The sequence below is a fragment of the Danio rerio genome, chromosome 4 (genome assembly GCF_049306965.1).
Source record: "Danio rerio strain Tuebingen ecotype United States chromosome 4, GRCz12tu, whole genome shotgun sequence".
Taxonomy (NCBI): domain Eukaryota; kingdom Metazoa; phylum Chordata; class Actinopteri; order Cypriniformes; family Danionidae; genus Danio; species Danio rerio.
The window spans coordinates 42,417,183-42,439,232 of NC_133179.1; the positions used below are offsets into that span (position 1 = coordinate 42,417,183).

Below are 22,050 nucleotides of genomic sequence, written 5' to 3' on the forward strand. Positions count from 1 at the left end.
GTGTTGTAAAATTACTGTCCTAATAATTCAATAGGTCCCTATTTAGACCAATTATGTAATAGGCGGGAACATTTTTGGAAGGGCCGTGGCTGTCCTTGTACACCACCATAATATCATACAGTATAATGATCCATTTTAATGTGTGTATAGATAATCCAAAGTGATGTATGAGATCTGCAGAGGAAAACTAAATTTTTGATATGTTTATTATATCTGTAGGACATCGGGAAAGGGGTGTCCCCTTATACCACCACCCAACTTGTTTGGTGATCAAAGTCCTTCTATACCACAAAAACCAGTATGTGTGTGTGTGTGTGTGTAACTGTGGCTGAATGTGCAGATGTGTCCACAGACGTGCTGAATGTGTGTGTGCTGTGTGTGTTGTGATTGAGAGAGCGTCTGGTCTGTGTTCAGAAACTCGTCCTCAGTGTCTCTGTGTTGGTCTTGATGGAGCAGAAGTCTTTATTTCTCTGAGCGCAGCAGGAAAGCTTCAGCTAAACTGTGTGTTTTCCTACTTTAGTCAATCCAACACTGAAAACTCCTCATCTAGTCAAGAGTTACAGGCTTATTACTGGACACAGACATTACTGAGCTTGATTTATTTGCTTTATTAAGCATTATTAATCCACAATTGTGCTTGTGAACATCAGTTAATGCACTGAGAGTCAACAAGAACTAACAGAGAACAACTTTACTGTCATCAACTAACATGAACAGATCAATAAATACTGGAATAAATGTGTTTTTATTGTTCAGTTCAAGTCAAATCATGAAGAAGAAGAAGATCAGAAGAGCAGAAACAAACACCACACTTCATTTCTCCTTTATTCATTGAGCTCCTGGATTTCTCTACAGTTGATTCAAGATTTGACAGAGATTCAGACAGGATTCAGACATTTCCATGTTCATCATCACATTCTAATATCAGCAGTGGATTTGACATTGACTTTTATTATTTGTGCTCAAACAACAGAGAAACAATGAAGAAGATCAATCTGTAGACAAGAATGAGCTGATCTGAACACAGCAGCATCCTGGAGGACACTTCATCAACATCAATGATGACACTGATGAAGACTGACACACACACGCACGCACACACACACACTCACACGCACACACACATAACAGTGAACACATACACACACACACACACACAGGCACACGCGCACATACACTCACGCACGCACGCACACAAACACACACGCACGCACATAAACACGCACACAAAGCACGCACACACACACACACTAACACGCACGAAAGCACGCACACACACACACACACACACACACACTATATGTGTCACTATATATCTCTCACACACACATGCACATGGACACACACACACACACTATATGCCGTGCACACAAACACAAATACAGACTCTCTCTCACACACACACACACACACACACACAAAAACATAGACACTCTCACACTACACATGCACACGCGTACACACAGTAATATATACACACACAGACCAACACATGCACGCACGCACACACACACACACAGACACAAAAAATCTCTCTCCCACACACACAAACACAGACACTCTCTCACACACAAGCATGCATGCGCAAACACACACACACACACTGCTGTGACTGCTCCTGCAGAGGATTCTGGGTAAATTTCTCGTCAGTCTTCATCTCAGTTTCACTGATGATCCATAACTAAGAAACCCAAACCCAAACCCAGGGCAGAGTGGCTCAGTGAATGTGGTCTGGACTGAGTGGATGAGGCTCATTGTGTCTCTATAGATGTTGTAGAAGATCAGAGTTCCTGCACTGTGATCCACAAACACTCCTATTCTCCTGTTGAGCGGCTTCACCGGGAGAACAGTGCGTGTGTTATTGTGACTGAATATGAAACTGGAGGAATCACAGATCAAACTCCAGGACTGAGCACTAGATCCAAACTCACACTCAACACCTCTTCCCTTCCTCCTGATGCTCTTATATGACACTGATATAAACACATCATCATTTCCACTCCAGTCAATCTCCCAGTAACAGCGTCCACACACACTCTCTCTGCACAACACCTGAGGATCATAATCAAATCTGTCTGGATGATCAGGATACGGCTGATTCTCTCTCACACTCTTCACCTCTCTGTTCTCCTCAGACAGAATGAGATGAGTGTGTGCTGTGTTTGGATCCAGAGTGAGGAAACAGACATCTGAACACAAGAACACACACATTTACAACCACAGCTGTGTGTGTGTTTGTGTGTGTGTGTGTGTGTGTGTGTGTGTGTGTGTGTGTGTGTGTGTGTGAGACAGGGAGTGTGTGTGAGTATGTGTGCGTGCATGCGGGCATGTGTGTTGTGTGTGTGTGTGTGAGAGAGAGAGACAGAAAGGGGGAGTGTGTGTGTGTGTGTGTCTGTGTGTTCACTGCTGTGTGTGTGTGTGTAAGAGAGAGAGAGAGAGAGAGGGGGAGTGTGTGTGTGTGTGTCCATGTGTTCACTGCTGTGTGTGTGTGTGTGAGAGAGAGAGAGGGTGTGTGTGTGTAGCAAGTGTTCACTGCTGTGTGTGAGCGTGAGAGAGAGAAGAAGTGTGTATGTGTGTGAGAGTGAGTGTGTGTGTCTGTGTGTGAGAGAGGGCCATGCTTGTGTGGGAGTGTGTGTATATGTCTGATTGTGTGTGAGCGTGTGAGAGAGAAAGGGTGTGTGTGTGTGTGTGTGTGTGAGAGAGAGAGCAAGGGTGTGTGTGTGTGTATGTGTGTGTGTGCGCGTCAGCATGTGTGTGAGAGTGCATGTGTGTGTGAGAGTGAGTGTGTATGTCTGATTGTGTGTGAGCGTGTGCGTGTGAGAGAGAGAGACAGAAGGGAGTGTGTGTGAGTGTGTGTCTGATTGTGTGTGTGCGTGCGTGTGTGTGTTTGAGAGTGTGCGTGTGTGTGTGTGTAGTCCTACATTTGCGTGGTCCTGCTGTAATCCTCGTCTCTCCTCCATGATCCAGACTGTAAACACACACAGATTAACATTCAGTCAGTACACAAACATCAGCTTAAAACACACACACACACACACACACACACACACACACACACACACACATACTTGTTTTTGTGCATTGTGGGGGTCACCTGTCACGGTGGTTACGTAATGGGGACCGCCCTTTCTGATGATGTTAGAGACATAAAAAAAATAGTTTGCCACACAAAAACACAAACTATTTCATAAAATCACTTCAGATTTTGGATATTCCGCAATTTTATTTTTAGACCTGACACAGTGGTCACTTGTGGGGACATTTCAGGTTTTGTGTAGAAGTGGGGTCCGCCACATACACAACCGATTTTTAGACAAAGTGGGGACCAATTCTACAGACACTTTACTGGTTTTGAGACAAAGTAAGGACCAGTTCCAGATACACATTACCGGTATTGAGTCAAAGTAGGGACCAGGTCTACACACACATTACTGGTATTGAGTCAAAGTAGGGACCAGGTCTACACACACATTACCGATATTGAGTCAAAGTAAGGACCAGATCTACACACACATTACCGGTATTGAGTCAAAGTAAGGACCAGATCTACACACACATCACTGGTTTTGAGTCAAAGTAGGGACCAGATCTACACACACATCACTGGTTTTGAGTCAAAGTAGGGACCAGATCTACACACACATTACCGGTATTGAGTCAAAGTAAGGACCAGATCTACACACACATTACCGGTATTGAGTCAAAGTAAGGACCAGATCTACACACACATCACTGGTTTTGAGTCAAAGTAGGGACCAGGTCTACACACACATTACTGGTATTGAGTCAAAGTAGGGACCAGGTCTACACACACATTACCGGTATTGAGTCAAAGTAAGGACCAGATCTACACACACATTACCGGTATTGAGTCAAAGTAAGGACCAGATCTACACACACATCACTGGTTTTGAGTCAAAGTAGGGACCAGATCTACACACACATCACTGGTTTTGAGTCAAAGTAAGGACCAGATCTACACACACATTACCGGTATTGAGTCAAAGTAAGGACCAGATCTACACACACATCACTGGTTTTGAGTCAAAGTAGGGACCAGATCTACACACACATCACTGGTTTTGAGTCAAAGTAAGGACCAGATCTACACACACATTACCGGTATTGAGTCAAAGTAAGGACCAGATCTACACACACATCACTGGTTTTGAGTCAAAGTAGGGACCAGATCTACACACACATCACTGGTTTTGAGTCAAAGTAAGGACCAGATCTACACACACATTACCGGTATTGAGTCAAAGTAAGGACCAGATCTACACACACATCACTGGTTTTGAGTCAAAGTAGGGACCAGATCTACACACACATCACTGGTTTTGAGTCAAAGTAAGGACCAGATCTACACACACATTACCGTTTTTTAGTTAAAGCAAGGACCAGTTCTACACACACATTACCGTTTTTTAGGCAACGTGGGGATCAGATCAGCACCCTTACTAATATTAAATTTTAAACCTCAATCAAGTAATTTGACAGTAAACTGCTTTAGAATTTTCATTTGAAGAGCAGGTCAGTTTATAAAAAATGTAATTTGAATACAGAAGGAACCTCAAGATCCAAACAGGAAATGGCCCAGAATAGATTTAATAAATGTTATATTTATTATAAATAATTTCCACAAAACCTTTAAACACAAAAAACAGTAAACACAAAATCCATGAAACTCTCTTGCATGTCTAAAAGCAGTTCTCATTGGGTATAACAAGCTTCCACATAACTCTTCCATGTCTGTATACACATTTAGTTAAGTGCAATAGCAAATAATATTAAACGGTAAGCTGTCTATGGAGGATGAGGAGTTCTTGCACTTTACCTAAGTTATCTTCCTTTGAGTCTGAAGATGAATGAAGGTCTCAGGGGGTTAGAGTGAGATGAGGGCAAGTAATTAATAATATAATGTACATTTTTGGGTAAACTCTTAAAACCCACCAGTATGTTCTATTTCTGTTTCTGTCGTATTTTAACTATTTGAAAAAAAAAAAAAACATTAAAAATATTAAAAAATATATTAATAAAGGACTGAACCCCACAAATGCACAGAGACCTTCATCATATAACCAAGCCACCAAAACTCCAAATAGACATCATTTGTTAAGCATTAACTCTACATTAATAGTAAGCAGTTTATAAACACAGCTAGATGCTCTTTTGTTGACTTATAAGCATGTGTAATGTGCTCAATTTTTGTGTTTTCATACTTTGTTTATAATTCATTTTTCATTACTAAATGAAGTATTGCATTATTTACAAACTGTCTAAGAATAATTGGTGTTTTTTAAGATCATTAAGAATGAGTAAATTTATACATTTACTATTCAGGCATATAATCAGGGCTAAAAAAAAAAAAAAAAAAAAAAAAGAAAATCCAATCGGTTCACTCTGAGCAGAATTTATATTTTTTCGGTTCTGTTCTTGCGTTCCTTAATAGACAAAATATTCCGAAAACAGTTTTCTAGAAAAAAAAAAACAAAAAACAAAAAAACTTTATTTAATTACAAAGTATTGCAGGGCTCTAGAGTGCTCTGTTTTTTAATGGTGCAACTAAAAAATCTATACAAGGGGTAAGATTAAATGAATTTTCAATAAGTATCATTAAAGATATATTTATAATATGAACTTGCTTTTGGTTATTGATTGACACGCTGTTTAAAGGCGCTACACACAGCCCCACTCCTTGGTATCGAGCGCAGACCCGGCGCTACATTTAGATGTTGTATAATATGAAATAGCAGTAAAATTATAAAAATTGTTATGAAATAGTTTTTCAGTTATGTAGCCGAATAAAAATATTTAGTACACTGCACAGTGCAATTATTATTTAAATTTATTATATCCATTATTATTAATATTAGTAAAATCTTTTTTAAAAATTTACTTTAGGCTATACTGCTATTTGCTCATGCAAAATTAAACACCAGAAAATATATCGTAGGCCTATATTAAGAGCTAAATTACAGTTAGCATCATAATTAGTTCAATTATGTGCTGTAGGCTATTGATTGACCAACACCCCCTGTATACAGTTTACACACTGCAGGTCTACAGTTCTGATGTGTATTTTGAATTACTTGTTTTAAATGACAGTAAGACATGCTATATTTAGTTTTTATAGTAAAATATACATTATAATCCAGTACAAAGTAAAATAATATTTATTAGTGGCCTATTGGCAGCGTATAGCCGTTAAGCTTATAGTCTAAGCATGTCATTTTATTATTATTAACATAAATTACAAAGTAGCATCCTTATGATTTTATTTCGTTTCTGTATATTTTTATCAAACGAAAAATGCAATGAGTTATACTTTGGTTTTAATTTTATTAGAAATTTAATAGCCGATTAGGCAACACTACTTCTACATGTCATTGGCTCTGATTGCGTTTTTTACAGATAACCTATTTACAAAGATTTTTATTAAACAAGTGCACTACCACAAGATATTTTTGTAGGTGTAAAAATCTAAAAAGTATCATTATCATATTCTTGCCTTATTCATCTTTAATATAAATATAAAATTTAACACATTCATTGATTAAACTAGGGATGCTAACGATTACTCGATTGATTTATTGTCGGCAACCCTTTAAAACCGATAGACCTTATCGATGACCGATTAAGCATGGGCATTTAATAAGTTATGCTTTGCTCTTTGAGATGCGTCCACGATTTCACACATTACATAATCAAGTGTGCGCAGTTTAGGCTACGTTACCCTATGGAGTCGTGCACTCTCTTGACTTTGCATATTGGTTATGCACATATTGGTCATACCTATTATGCTCAGATCTCGTTTATCCGCTGGTGCTGCCATTAATCCGCTGGTCAAGTAATCAAAAAGTAGGCTACATGACGTTTAATTATGGGCAGGTTATTAAGACCAAACATTGGTTGTGCAAACTGTATTACGTTCTCTAAAATTTTAAAGTGTTTTAAGCTACATTATCTTTTATAGACTGGCATAGGCCTAAATACGCATCACGGCCAGACATTTATAGTTTATATAAAAACGAGCGTCACCGTCGCATTTGTTCACATGCTTTAAATTAATGCCTTTTGTCTCCCAAATTCATATAATAAAGAGAACGATAAAATAACATTATTAACCGTTTAACTGTAAACATTTCTGTTCAGAACGATTAAAGTTGATCTTTTTTTTTCGGTTTTCGTTTCTGTTCCTGAAAAATGTCATTTGATTCTGTTTTTCGTTTCCGTTCCTTGAACCGGTTTGGAGCCCTGCATATAATACGTTTTTCTGCATGTTAATTAATGCTTTATTAACTCAACTTCATGCAGTTTTGAGATCTAATCTAAAGTGAGGAATATTGATGCTTTAGAAAATCCCTTATAAATGACAATTAAAGGCTCAGAATCATTCATTTATTCATTTATTTTCATTTTGGTTTTCTCTCTTTATTAATTCGGGGTCGCAACAGCGGATTGAACCACCAACTTATCCAGCACGTTTTTATGCAGCGGATGCCCTTCCAGCTGCAACCCATCCCTGGGACACATCTATACACATACACACTTATTCACGCTCATTTACTGCGGACCATTTTAGGCTACCCAATTCACCTGTACCGCATGTAGGAGCACCTGGAGGAAACCCACACCAACACAGGGAGAACATGCAAACCTTACACAGAAATGCCAACTGACCCAGCCAGGGCTCGAACCAGCGACCTTCTTGCTTTGAGGTGACAGCACTACCTACTGTGTATCAAATAAACAATAAGTATTTGCAATCGTACCTAAACAAATACAATTACTGTAAATTTTAAACATTGCTGAATAACAGGAGTGTCGAAATACAACATCATTTGATAAAACAACAATATAATAATTTAACAATACATTACGTGTAAAGCAATTTTATATTTAGACAAGATTGCAATGATTTACTTTTCATTTGATACAGTTTCATTTGAGCATCTTGTAATAAGTAGAAATTAATAGTAATTTTTTTCCTGTATATAATGTAACTGAGCCTTATATTGTCATTTATAATGGATTGATAAAGCATGAATAGCCCTCGCTTTAGATTAGATCACAAAACTGCATGAAGTTGAGTTCATATATATATTTTTTTTCCATTAATTTCAAGATACACAAATGAAACTATCTAATGAAAAATAAATCTTTGCAATCTTATCAAAATATAAAATTACTGTACAGTGCAAACATCACAGAAACACTGAAATGAATATTGTCATATTGTTAATTGTTGTTTTGAAATGATGTTGTATTTTTATTTTGCAATGTTTAAACTTTACAGAATTTTTTAATAAGATTGCAAAGATTTATTGTTCATTAGATACTGAGCCTTAAATTGACATTTATAAGGGATTTATCAACTATAAACAGTCCTTAGGTCACAAAACTGCATGAAGTTGTGTTATTATAGCATTTACTAACACACATGGTTACAATTACTATATGCCTGAATATAACATGCATAAATGCTCATTTAAAATAGTTTATTAATCATTAAAAACCACCAACTACTCTTAAATACAAATAGTTTGTAAATAATGCAATACATAATATAGTAATGAAAAATGAATCAGTAACAAAGCATGAAAATACAATTAAGTCAAGTCAAGAATACAGCGTTTGAAGCTGTATTTATAAACTGCTTCCTAAAGTCTATTAATGTAGAGTTAGTGCTAAACTAATGATGTATAGTGTATACTTACTATAAAAGTGTTATTCAGATTTTTTATCTAAAGAGCCGAGATTCAGTTTTTAATATAAAAATCCAAAGCTGACCAATCTCTGGTTTTTAGAGCCAATGGTTCAGCTTTCACCACAGCATGTACTTCCTGTTTGCTCCAGGATCTTCTCTTTATGGGACCTATGGGTGGTTAAAATATAAAAAAGAGGTTTTAGTTGCATAAATGTTCAGTCATTTTTACAACATGTGCTGTTATGTTAGTTTAATATTGTGATAGAAATTGCTAGAAAAATATGTCTTGCCTATTATTAAAAATACTTAAGATGGAGATGGATTAAAAAATACTTCCTATTAACTTCAAAACTGGTTAATGGGGTTACACTTTATTCCATAGTCCAGTTTAGACATTCTTCTAACTATGCGTAACTCTGCAACTACGTTAATTATCTCACCGTAAAGTATTATGTATTAGAGTATTTCAATAAGACTAACGCTCATCTGATTATCAGTAGAGTATTAGCAGACTGTTAGCTCAAGTTTAGCTCAAAACACTACACTGTAACACATATCTGTTCATTACCAGTTCCTGTATTTTGTGATTTACAAGTGTTTTTTTTTTTTTGTGGTGGTGAATTGCATTATGGGATGTTGATCTCTGCTCTGTGCACTTGATGTTGAAAATTCAACTCTACAGTTTAACAAAGTGACTTTTACTGACATTTTAGTAGTTTGAAATAATATAATGTATAAGAAATAATATATAGAGATAAATAAGTCTTTAGAAAAACAGAAAATGTACCGGCAGTTTATTACAAGGTTTCTGTAGCATAATATACAACAACAACCCAAACAAAAAGTCACTTTTTTTTACTTTTTAAGATTAAAAGTTGTTGGAAGAAAGATCAAGATCCCATAATGCAATTCAAAAGCAGAAACAAACAGATTTCATAAAAACAAATTATGAAAAACTGCTAATTTAATTATTATTACTTATTTTTATTAATTTTAGAGTGTAGAGTATTAGCTGACAGTTAAGGTTACCTCAATAAAACTGACTCTCATTGGTCTCAGTAAATAGTACAGTACAGCAGACTGTTAGGTTACGCTCAAAATTAGTACAATATGAATATAGTAGTAGTAGTAAAGTAAATTATTAAAATAAAGTGTAACCAGATATGCAATTAGTATATTTTTCCAAAGTATTTAGCAATATTGTTTAACTAACATGAAATGAGACATCAAGTGCAACTGTACTGAAATCATCATAGAAGTAATGTGCTTCTGTCCTGTTTTACCCTACATGTTATGTAAATGAGCTTGTGCATTTGGACTTGTACAATAACACAAGTCAGTCACAAATTAACTTTAATGATCATACCTCTCTTTTTTGTGAATGCTGGGTCTGCTTCACTATCTTCACAGACACTGTACCATGGTGATGATACTTGAGGGGACTCTGAAAGTAAAAATCAAGTCTGAGAGTTGACTTCTTTGCATAAAGCTTACCAAAATATTTATTTGATTTTGTGTTGTTCTTTTTAATGGGTAAAAGCGTGTGATGGTAGCTTAAAAATAGTTTTCAAACATAGCACATACATATCATGATAAAAATAAACATTCTGAAAAAAGAAAAATTCTGATCAGAAAAATAAATAATATTTTTACCTTTTAGATTGGACTTCACCTCCTCCAAAATCACGATCCACTGTAACTTTCTCTGAATGTAAAAACCCACACAAAAATACATCATTTAAAACAATATGGTATATGTTTGCAAATACAAATGTGTATATAACATCCAGAAAATCTGGCACTGTATTACATGTTTGTTTGTAAACCCACGATTTGATCAAGATTCCACCCTTTAAAATCTGCTGAGCGTCTGTTTTTAAGTCCCAGAAAAACTGAGTTGTGGGAACAGAGCAGTTCTCTTCTGCAGTCATACAGTCATAACTCACATACATATGAAGAGTTTGGTTGCAAAATGCGATAAACGGCATTTTTTGACATTTGGATTTTATTATTGGAAATCCCTGTTCAGATGTACCTTAATCTATGTGTGAATTGCTGCCATTAATAACATTTAAGAATGCACATTTTAGGCCAAGTACAAAACGTATTTTTTTTCACAAAACGCAATATCCGTCAGACCAGTTTCTTTACAAAGTGCGATATAACAGTTAGAGAGCGGTCAGGATGCGGCGCGAGCTCAGCATCCCCTGGGAAGAGAGTCATCGCCGGTGAAGTGCTCAGAGTTTGCTCATTGATTTAGCGATAGAAGATGAAGTCTTCAACTTCACAAAAAAATAATAAAAAGGCCACAAAAGTGGACCAGAATAAGATACTTCTGCGTCAACAATACACAAATGCAGCAGGGAACGAGTCTCCGCTGATGTCAAGAGAAGGCCTAGGAGCGCCTTTTTTCCTACTCCCCATCACAAGATACCTGTCTGCAAGTGTCCCTTATAAGTTTATTTTTTAAATAATTTCTTAAATGTAGCTGAGTAGCCTATCTGAAGATTTATTTATGTGGTTGCACCTATTATTTAAAATTAATTCTTGTTGTTGTTGATTTATTACAAAGGAACTTAAAGGGCACATGTTGTTATGGAGAAAACGGTTTAGCTTTTTCACAACCAAATAAATAAGCTATTATTATTATTACAGTGAAATAATTCATTAAATATGACATAGCGAGGCAAGTTTGTGTCACGGACTCAGCTCCGCCCGCTCTAATCATACAGGTTTGGTTTTCTGCAGCGGTGTGGAAGGAGCCGCCCTCCACTCTTTCTGTACCAAGCTAAAGGTCATTTATCTAACTAACTTAATCTTACTTATCAAACAAAACATTGATTCACTAGCTTTTGGTAATGGTATTAATGTAGTATAATATAGCCTAAGGTGGATGTAGCGTTTTGGAAAAAAAAAAAAAAAAGTTATGTTATGTAATGTTGTGTACATTCTGGCCAAATCTAACTTAGAATCTTATTATTATTAATCAATCTTTGCATATATTATCCCATGTTTGACAATGTGGGTTGGATTAATATGTAGCATTTTGGCATGTTTTTTTTATTTAATTATAGACATAAAATTAAATAAAAAATATCCTGGATTTGAAAATATTGTGTTCCTGGCCTTCACTGAGCTCAAGTTATAGTTTAATGTACAGAAATTGTGAATGAACTTGACTGTTGATGTCCTGAAAAATAATGTCAAAATAACCAACATTTTTTTAAATGGATATATCTCGTTCTGCAATGAAACTCTTTATATACAGTTGAAGTCAGAATTATTAGCCCCCCTGAATTATTAGACAGCTTGTTTATTATTTCCCCAATTTCTGTTTAACGGAGAGAAGATTTTTTTCAACACATTTCTAAACATAATAGTTTTAATAACTATTTCTAATAATCATTTCTAATAATGGACTTATTTTCTCTTTGCCATGACGACAGTAAATAATATTAGACTAGATATTCTTTAAGACACTTCTATACAGCTTAAAGTGAAATTTAAAGGCTTCACTAGGGTAATTAGGTTAACTAGGCAGGTTAGGGTAATTAGTCAAGTTATTGTATAACGATGGTTTGTTCTGTAGATTATCGAGAAAAAAATATAGCTTAAAGAGGCTAATAATTTTGTCCCTTAAACGGTGTTTAAAAAAATGTAAACTGTTTTTATTCTAGTCAAAATAAAACAAATAAGACTTTCTCCAGAAGAAAAAAATATTATCAGACACACTGTGAAAATTTCCTTGCTCTGTTAAACATCGTTTAGGAAATATTTAAAAAAGAAGAGAAAAATTCCAAGGGGTCTAATAATTAATACTTCAACTGTATATATATATATATATATATATATATATATATATATATATATATATATATATATATATATATATATATATATGAAAGTATATACAGTTGAAGTCAGCCCACCTTTTTAAAACTTTTTTACAAATATTTCCCAAATGATGTGTAACAGAGCAGGGAATTTTTTCATAGTATGTCTGATGATATTTTTTTCTTCTGGAGAAAGTCTTATTTGTTTTATTTCAGCTAGAATAAAAGCAGTTTTAATTTTTTATGAACCATTTTAAGGTCAATATTATTATCCCTCCAATAACTTGCCTAGTTACCCTAATTAACTTAGTGAAGCCTTTAAATGTCACTTTAAGCTGTATAGAAGTGTCTTGAAAAATATCTAGTCAAATAATTTTTACTGTCATCATGGCAAAGAGAAAATAAATCAGTTATTAGAGATGAGTTATTAACACTGTTATGATTAGAAATGTGTTTAAAAAATCTGCTTTCCATTAAACAGAAATTTAGTACAAGAAATAAACAAGGGGGCTAATAATTCTGACTTCAACTGTATATAATTAAAAATATATATTTTATATATAATTTTATAAATATTTTATAAAAAATTATTTTATATATTTTTATATATAATTTATAATTTTTATTTTGAAAAATATAATTTAGACAGTAGTACTCAAGGGTCCAGGGGTCTGTTCTTCGGACCTCGCTTAAATAATCTAAGAATATATTACAGATCCTGGATCTTTTAATCTTGATAACTCATCTTAGGCTAATTTGGTTCTTCAAAAAAGTTTGCGAATCAGATTAAACTGATCTGAGAGGTGTTGTGACTGTGTGTTGTGACAGATCTATCGATCCTCAAAATCATTATCAGCAATACAACGATTGGCTGACGGCACAGCAGCGTGATGACATCTGATTAATGGACAGTTATCAAAATTACATGAAATTCGTAGTAAACGGTTCGTTAAATCTGATATGCAATAACAGAGTTGTGAGTCACGTGCTGGAGCAGAGCAGTTCTCTTCCCCTGTCATATGGTCATCCTTCAATAAAAGCTGAATATAAAAAAATATTTATTAGTTAGACAGCAGTACTCAAGGGTCGCGGTCCCCACTATGTCAGACCTTACTGTGTGTGTATTCAGGACTAAGTGTGTTTCACAGCTTCTCTAACATGCCTCTGGTCCCCACAATGTCAGTGCATATGTTCACCAATTAGGACACACACACTGTTTCATTTCTATATTTTGATTAAGTTAAATAATTACAATTAAATACACCACTACTACAACAACAACTACTATTACTACTACAACTAATAATATTAATAATAATAATAATAATAATAATAATTGTTATTATTATTAAATTTAAACACACCTCATCAGAGTTGTGGGTCTCCTACTGGAGCAGAGCAGTTCTCTTCCTCTGTCATATGGTCATCCTTCCATCCTTCAATAAAAGCTGAATAAAAAAAAAAAATATATATATATATATATATTAGTTAGACAGTAGTACTCAAGGGTTCCGGTCCCCACTATGTCAGACCTTACTGTGTGTATTCAGGACTAAGTGTGTTTCACAGTTTCTCTAACATGCCTCTGGTCCCCACAATGTTACACTAGTGCATACATTCATACATTAGGACACACACTCTGTTTCATTTATATATTTTGATTAAGTTAAATAATTACAATTAAATGCACTACTACTACTACAACAACAACTACTACTACTAATAAAAATAATAACAACAACATTAAACACACCTCATCAGAGAGTTGTGGGTCACGTACTGGAGCAGAGCAGTTCTCTTTCTCTGTCATATGGTCATCCTTCAATCAAAGCTGAATAAAAAAAATAAAAATATATATATTAGTTAGACAGCAGTACTCAAGGGTCCCGGTCCCCACTATGTCAGACCTTACTGTGTGTGTATTCACGACTAAGTGTGTTTTACAGCTTCTCTAACATGCCTCTGGTCCCCACAATGTCAGTGCATATGTTCACCAATTAGGACACACACTCTGTTTCATTTCTATATTTTGATTAAGTTAAATAGTTACAATTAAATACACCACTACTACAACAACCACTACTTTCACTACTACAACTAATAATAATAATAATAATAATAATAATAATAATAATAATAATAATAAAAATAATTGTTATTATTATTATTATAAACACACCTCATCAGAGTTGTGGGTCTCCTACTGGATCAGAGCAGTTCTCTTCCTCTGTCATATGGTCATCCTTCAATAAAAGCTGAAAAAATATATATATATATATATATATATATATATATATATATATATATTTTAGTTAGACAGTAGTACTCAAGGGTCCCGGTCTCCACTACGTCAGACATTACTGTGTGTATTCAGGACTAAGTGTGTTTTACAGCTTCTCTAACATGCCTCTGGTCCCCACAATGTTACACCAGTGCATACATTCAAAAATTAGGACACACACTCTGTTTCATTTCTAGATTTTCATTAAGTTAAATAATTACAATTAAATGCACTACTACTACTACAAGAACAACTACTACAACTACTACTAATAAAAATAATAACAACAACATTAAACACACCTCATCAGAGAGTTGTGAGTCTCGTACTGGAGCAGAGCAGTTCTCTTCCTCTGTCATATGGTCATCCTTCAATATAAGCTGAAAATAAAAAAATATATATATTAGTTAGACAGCAGTACTCAAGGGTCGCGGTCCCCACTATGTCAGACCGTACTGTGTGTGTATTCAGGACTAAGTGTGTTTTACAGCTTCTCTAACATGCCTCTGGTCCCCACAATGTCAGTGCATATGTTCACCAATTAGGACACACACACTGTTTCATTTCTATATTTTGATTAAGTTAAATAATTACAATTAAATGCACTACTACTACAACAACAACTACTACTACTACTACAACAACTAGTAATAATAATAATAATAATAACAACAACAACAACAACAACAATATTAATAAACACACCTCATCAGAGTTGTGGGTCTCGTACTGGAGCAGAGCTGTTCTCTCCTTCTGTCATACGGTCATACTTCAGCAAACCTGAATATAAAAATATATATATATTAGTTAGACAGCAGTACTCAAGGGTTCCGGTCCCCACTATGTCAGACCGTACTGTGTGTGTTTCACAGCTTCTCTAACATGCCTCTGGTCCCCACAATGTTACACTAGTGCATGGGTTCACCAATTAGGACACACACTCTATTTCATTTCTAGATTTTGATTAAGATAAATAATTACAATTAAATGCACTACTACTACAACAACAACTACTACTACTACTACTACTACTAATAATAATAATAACAACAACATTAAACACACCTCATCAGAGTTGTGGGTCACGTACTGGAGCAGAGCAGTTCTCTTCCTCTGTCATATGGTCATCCTTCAATATAAGCTGAAAATAAAAAAATATATATTAGTTAGACAGCAGTACTCAAGGGTTCCGGTCCCCACTATGTCAGACCGTACTGTGTGTGTATTCAGGACTAAGTGTGTTTCCCAGTTTCTCTAACATGCCTCTGGTCCCCACAATGTTACACTAGTGCATACGTTCACCAATTAGGACACACACTCTGTTTCATTTCTAGATTTTGATTAAGTTAAATAATTATAATTAAATGCACTACTACTACAACAACAACTACTACTACTACTTCTACTACTAATAATAATAATAATTATTATTATTATTAAATTTAAACACACCTCATTAGAGGGTTGTGGGTCTCCTACTGGAGCAGAGCAGTTGTCTTCTTCTCGTCATATGATCATACTTCAATGAAAGCTAAATATAAAAAACAAAAAATAATAATTAGACAGTAGTACTCAGGGCTCCTGGTCCCCACTATGTCAGACCGTACTGTGTGTGTATTGAGGACTAAGTGTGTTTCACAGCTTCTCTAACATGCCTCTGGTCCCCACAATGTTACACTATTGCATATGTTCATAAATTAGGACACACACTAAGTTAAATAATTACAATTAAATGCACTACTACAGCAACAACATCTACTACTCCTACTACTACTACTACTACTACTAATAATAATAATAATAATAATAAACATACCTCATCAGAGAGTTGTCGGAGCAGTTTTCTTCTGCAGTCATATGGGCATCCTTCAATGAAAGCTATTTAAAAACAGCTTTGTTATATAAGTCATGTCATGACTATAAAGCTTTCATGACAGTCTTATGAACCCCCCTTTAAAGTAAAGCATTACCCAATTAATTAAACTTTTTTACCCATTAAGACAAGAAGAAGATATTAAGAGATTGATTTTATTATCTCTTATGGATGATGCAAACTCTTTATTTTTGAACAGATTTACCCTTAATCTATATTAACATTAAAAAACTCTTAGCTTTGCTGAATGTATTAAGGATTAATGTATTAAGTGATCAAAATGTCAAACCTTTCTCCAAGGCCAATCACATGCGCCATAGTCAAACGTTATTTCCTCTCCAAAGAAAATATCCCTGATTGCAAAAAGGCACAAATGAGGTTTTCTCTGAACAACGATCTTATTGACAGTGCAGTTAGGGTGCAGATCGTCCTCATGATCGGCATCAATGCTGCAAAACTAAGAGAAAAGAGCAAGCAACATTTTAATTGTGCCCTCTCATAGCAATAAAAAGCTAAACTATGGCATGAATACAAACAGAATGAATATAATATATACATGTACATTTGAATGGGGAAAACACTTAACCACCTGTTCTTGTTTTACCATATAAAGTCAAACATAAAGAGAGTATTTTTATTAATATCTCATCTATGCTTTGCTTCCACAAGCTCTATCATTTGTACTCAACCACAAAACTTCCTTTAATAAATGTGGACAACGCAAACTCTGACCTAAAAGATTTAATGAAACGTGTAGGGTTCAAAAACTACAAAAACCTCACATTAGCATCCTCTCTGTGTGTGAATTATAAATACAGTAAACCTTTTGAAGTGGATCAGAACCTTTCAACAATGTTGTTCTAATACTATTGAACACCTGTTCTTCTTTCTTAGGACAGTTTTAAAGAACTTTTTTTCCACTTCAATTGTTTACAGGTCACACTTTACAATCAGGTTTTATTAGTTAATGTGACCTAACATGACCTAGTAATGAACAATGCATGTACAGCATTTATTAATCATAGTTTAACATTTACTAATGCATCATTCAAATCTAAATTCATGCTTGTACCAGTAATAATGCATTGCAATAATTAATGCATTGTGCGTGTTCAACTAGTAATGAACAACTTTATTTTCATTAACTAAAGTTAACAAACATGAACAAATACTGTAATAAAGTATTATTCATTGTTCATGTTAGTAAATGCATTAACCAGCATTAACTAATTTAACCTTATTGTAAAAGGCTACCAGTTGACAGCAAATAAATAAATAAAACACACACAGTGAACATGTACTTTTATATATGTTTTACACTAAGTTGGAGTTTATTATAATTATTTATCTAAAATAAAACGTTTCTACACGTCATAGAACAATAAATTAAGTACATTTCTAGGACCAGATAGCCCCACATTTTAATTATAACCTCTATATTACTACATTAACGTATAAATAGTATATAATAGTGTTATTTCAGGATTAACGTTAAATGTTTAAAGCAATTAACCATTTAAAAAGTACGATACAAGAACTATGAAAACATACCTTAGTAACCTTCTATATATTCGGTTTCCAGTGAATGGGTCTTGTCAGTGGAGCTGGTGATGTGTTTCTCCGCATCTTTTAATGGTTTTATCCTCCGTCGATCCATTTAGCCGCCCGGTGATTGGTGACTGTCTGACCGCGGCTCATGCACTCCACCCCGGCCTCTGACTCACGTAGCACCGGGCAGTTAGCACGTTAGCACATTAGCGCGAGTAACTTTTACTCGTGTAAACAAGTTAAATTACATACCGAACTGTAGTTTGTGTCTTATCAGTGTTATATTAATACGTAATTTGAAACAACATCGATTAAAACACCCAGGAAATTCGTTAAAACATTTAATTAACTATACCTGATAACTGTCAAAATATGCAACATAAGTATTTGTCATATAACCTATTTTATTACATTATGATGGTGAAAAACATTCTAACTTACCCAAAAATTCGAATAATTTGATGATAGATCTTAATTAAGTTGATTAAAGTCGGATTCATTTATGAGATTGCGCATGTGCAGTAGGCAGAGTGTGTGAACTGCGTCAAGTGTGTGTCAGGGTGCAGTACCGCCATCCAACTACAGGACCGCTATAGAGCAGTGCGCCGACACACACTTACACACTCAATTCAGGTAAATGGTCAAGGTGGGGATCAGTGAAAAAAACTGCACTAGGCATATCAGCAACGCCCCCTGAGTCTTTTAAAGGCAAAACATAGTGGGGACCGGGCGATCGGTCCCCACTATGTTTTTGGTCCCCACTTTGTGAGTGTGCTATCATGCTGAGGTCCCCACCATGTAATAAAAACAAACACACACACACACAATAAGACATGTGGAGTGTGTGCTGAATGCTGGATTGTGATTGGCTGATCTCAGTGCATTAATAACTGCAGTAAAACAACATGAGTGTGTGGAGCTGTCAAATCAGCTTCTGAATGACACACAGAGCTTTTAGATCAGATGTGGAGACAGAAAACAGAATGGAAACACAGAAACAGACAGATATAAAGACTGAAGGATTCATTCAATGATCAATTGACAAAAGCGCAGCACAATAATAAAGCAGAATTCAGTGTTAAATGACTTGAAATATGATGGAGATCTTCATCTTCTGTCAAATGCCTCTTCATCATCTCCAAACAGACTCAGAACTCAATCATTCTGAGCTGAGAGTGTGTGATTAGTGATATGAGACTTGCTGAAATCACTCATTTACACATTCACAACTGTGATGACAAATCTGATTCACTGTGGAGCTCAAAGACAAACACTAGTACTTTGTGTGTGTGTGTGTTATATACTATACATCTTGTAAATGCAGATATTTAAATGTTTTTTTTTAAGCTTTTAGAAAAGTATATTTTCAGTTTTTGTAATAAATGTACATTTGTCATTAATTCTTCCTGCAGTTAAGTGTGTATAAACACAGACCATTGAGAAAATAGATTAAACCTGTTTGTTGTCTGAAAGCAGGGTGGTTCTTTAATTTAATATATAATATGGTCAGATATTCTTGGCCAGAGATTATTCAGAGGGCTGTCACATTTAAGTAAAAATCACAAAAAACATATAAATGAAAATGGCTGTCAGGAAAGAGTTAAGAGCATTCAGCGCTACGACATCAGTGCTGCTCCACATACTTGAGTTTGTCCAGTGTGTAGTTTGGATCCTCCAGTTGTTCAGAGAGCAGCTTGACTCCTGAATCTCCTGGATGATTGTAGCTCAGATCCAGCTCTCTCAGGTGTGAGGGGTTTGAAGTCAGAGCTGAAGACAGAAAACCACAGCCTTCCTCTGTCACCATACAGCCAGACAATCTACAAACACAGCAATAGTCCACATCACACAGTTGGACAATCACACATCTCTTTGTGTTGTGAAGATGCTGACTGCTGATTCTGCTCATGTCAACAGCAGTGATGAACACACACATCCTGACAAGCTCTCCTTATTGATCGAGCCCTCACATCAGCAAACACACTCACACACACACTCAACAAGGACTCGACATCATCTGTAGAAGTGTACAGAGCAAAGACATTGTTCAAAATACACCACATCAAGCTGTAAAGTCTGCTGTGAGGAGGAAGAAGACACACTTGAGCTCAGAAGATCAGCTTAAAGTCATGTATAAAACACAACAGGAAATGAGCTGATTTCATCATTTATATTGTGATTCTGTTGTGGATTAAAACAAAATAAAATCAGACAAACACAAACCCGCTCTCTAAATGTGTTCATCACCTGACCCACAGTCACATTCACACTGATGGTCCATTAGGGGACTTTTATTCTGTCAGGAGAGAAACACCTGATCAATATTCATGACTGCTGACTCCTTCACATTCAGCCTTTCCCAGATATTGTTTTAGATGAGCGAGTAATCAGGATTATTTCAGACACTTTATTATGAGACTTTTATTTGTTTTCAAGAAACTGAAACTGCACAAATATGAGAGCAGCTCAAACCTTCAGCAGGACACAAAACAGCTTGACTTTAGCGTTTAACTCTGCTGCTTTCACACCTCCAGATCCACTGTTCTGCTCTGAAACAGGATTAACACTGGTATAATGTTTATTTGTGTTCTTGCTGCGCTTCACTTTCACACAAAAATGTTGAATGTTGACAACCACAGACAGACACAACCTGGTAAAGTTTTCAAACAGTGAACTGAGACTGCAACTATTAGTGAAATCTATATTAAAGGTCTTCAAATATGATTTAGATTTACAGTAATTGTTTTTCATGTTTAAATCTGATTTATTCTTGTGTTTAAAGCGTTTGTCATTCCTCTACTTCAGTGTCTCAGACTCATTCAGAAATGATTATTAAATGCTGGATTAATGCACAAGAGAGTTTGGCGAACACGTTTTACACCATTTCAAATATATATTATATGTGCCGCTGTATAAGACACATACAGCGCTCAGCATAATGGAGGACAGCCCATTCTGAAGTGATGTTTTGTGACCTTGTCCAAACAGCAAATTTCCATGAGGATGACACGGCTCTTCTTGCATACTCCAAGCCGAAGTCCAGCGCATCAGCACTCGGCAGAGCATATCAACAGAGTCCGCGGCCTTAACTTAGGCCCACCACGCCGCCGCTCTACCAGACACCAGCAACAAACCTGAGCCGCTCCCCAGTTTGGCAACCACTGGCCCAGATCAAGCGAGTGCCAGGCCGCCGCTCTACAGGCGAAGCGCCACCATCGGCCAATTCGCCATGACAGCGTGAGTATGTCTCCGCTACGGCCTCGTCCATCCCCCACGCACGGAACATTTCCATTTAGTTGTGCCCGCAATGCCATTGCTCTTGGCACCCCAAATTTAGGAATAACAAGCCTATCCGCTCGTGAGTGTGACGTCACGCGAAGCGGCTTCCAGGTCCAAGCGCTGTATTTAACTGCATGGGGAGACTCACAAAATGGTAATTATAACGTTTACAAAGCGATTTATTACTTTCGAAAATCATGATCACAATATTATGTCTATGCCTCATATATGACGCAAGTGATTCATTTTTATAAATTGTTAAAATTTGGTATTTGTTATGCAGCAAGCCCAAAATTGGTTATGTACACTATGACATCTTATAAACTAACTTAATGTGTAATATGATTAAAATTGATCTTAAACTAATAATTTCGCAACTTACTGCACGGGGAGACTCATGAAATGTTAATTATAATGTTTACAAAGTGATTTAATACTTCGAAAATCATGATCGCAATACATATGTCCACACCTCATATCTGATGGCCAGAAAGTGATACATTTTTAAAAATTGTTAAGATTTTGGCAT

At 35.5% G+C, this 22,050-nt stretch overlaps 1 protein-coding gene across 1 annotated transcript in view; it reads right to left on the reverse strand.

Moving 5' to 3' along the window:
* Positions 1-593: 593 nt before the first annotated feature.
* Positions 594-22,050, reverse strand: part of LOC108183681 (protein NLRC3-like) — a 117,778-nt gene continuing 96,321 nt past the window's right edge. The window contains exons 7-9 of the mRNA XM_073947451.1: positions 19,889-20,062; positions 2,922-2,968; positions 594-2,189 (exon numbers count right to left, since the gene is read on the reverse strand). Coding sequence (XP_073803552.1) covers positions 1,654-2,189; positions 2,922-2,968; positions 19,889-20,062 — 757 coding nt within the window. The 3' untranslated portion in view covers positions 594-1,653. The remainder of the gene's footprint in view (positions 2,190-2,921; positions 2,969-19,888; positions 20,063-22,050) is intronic.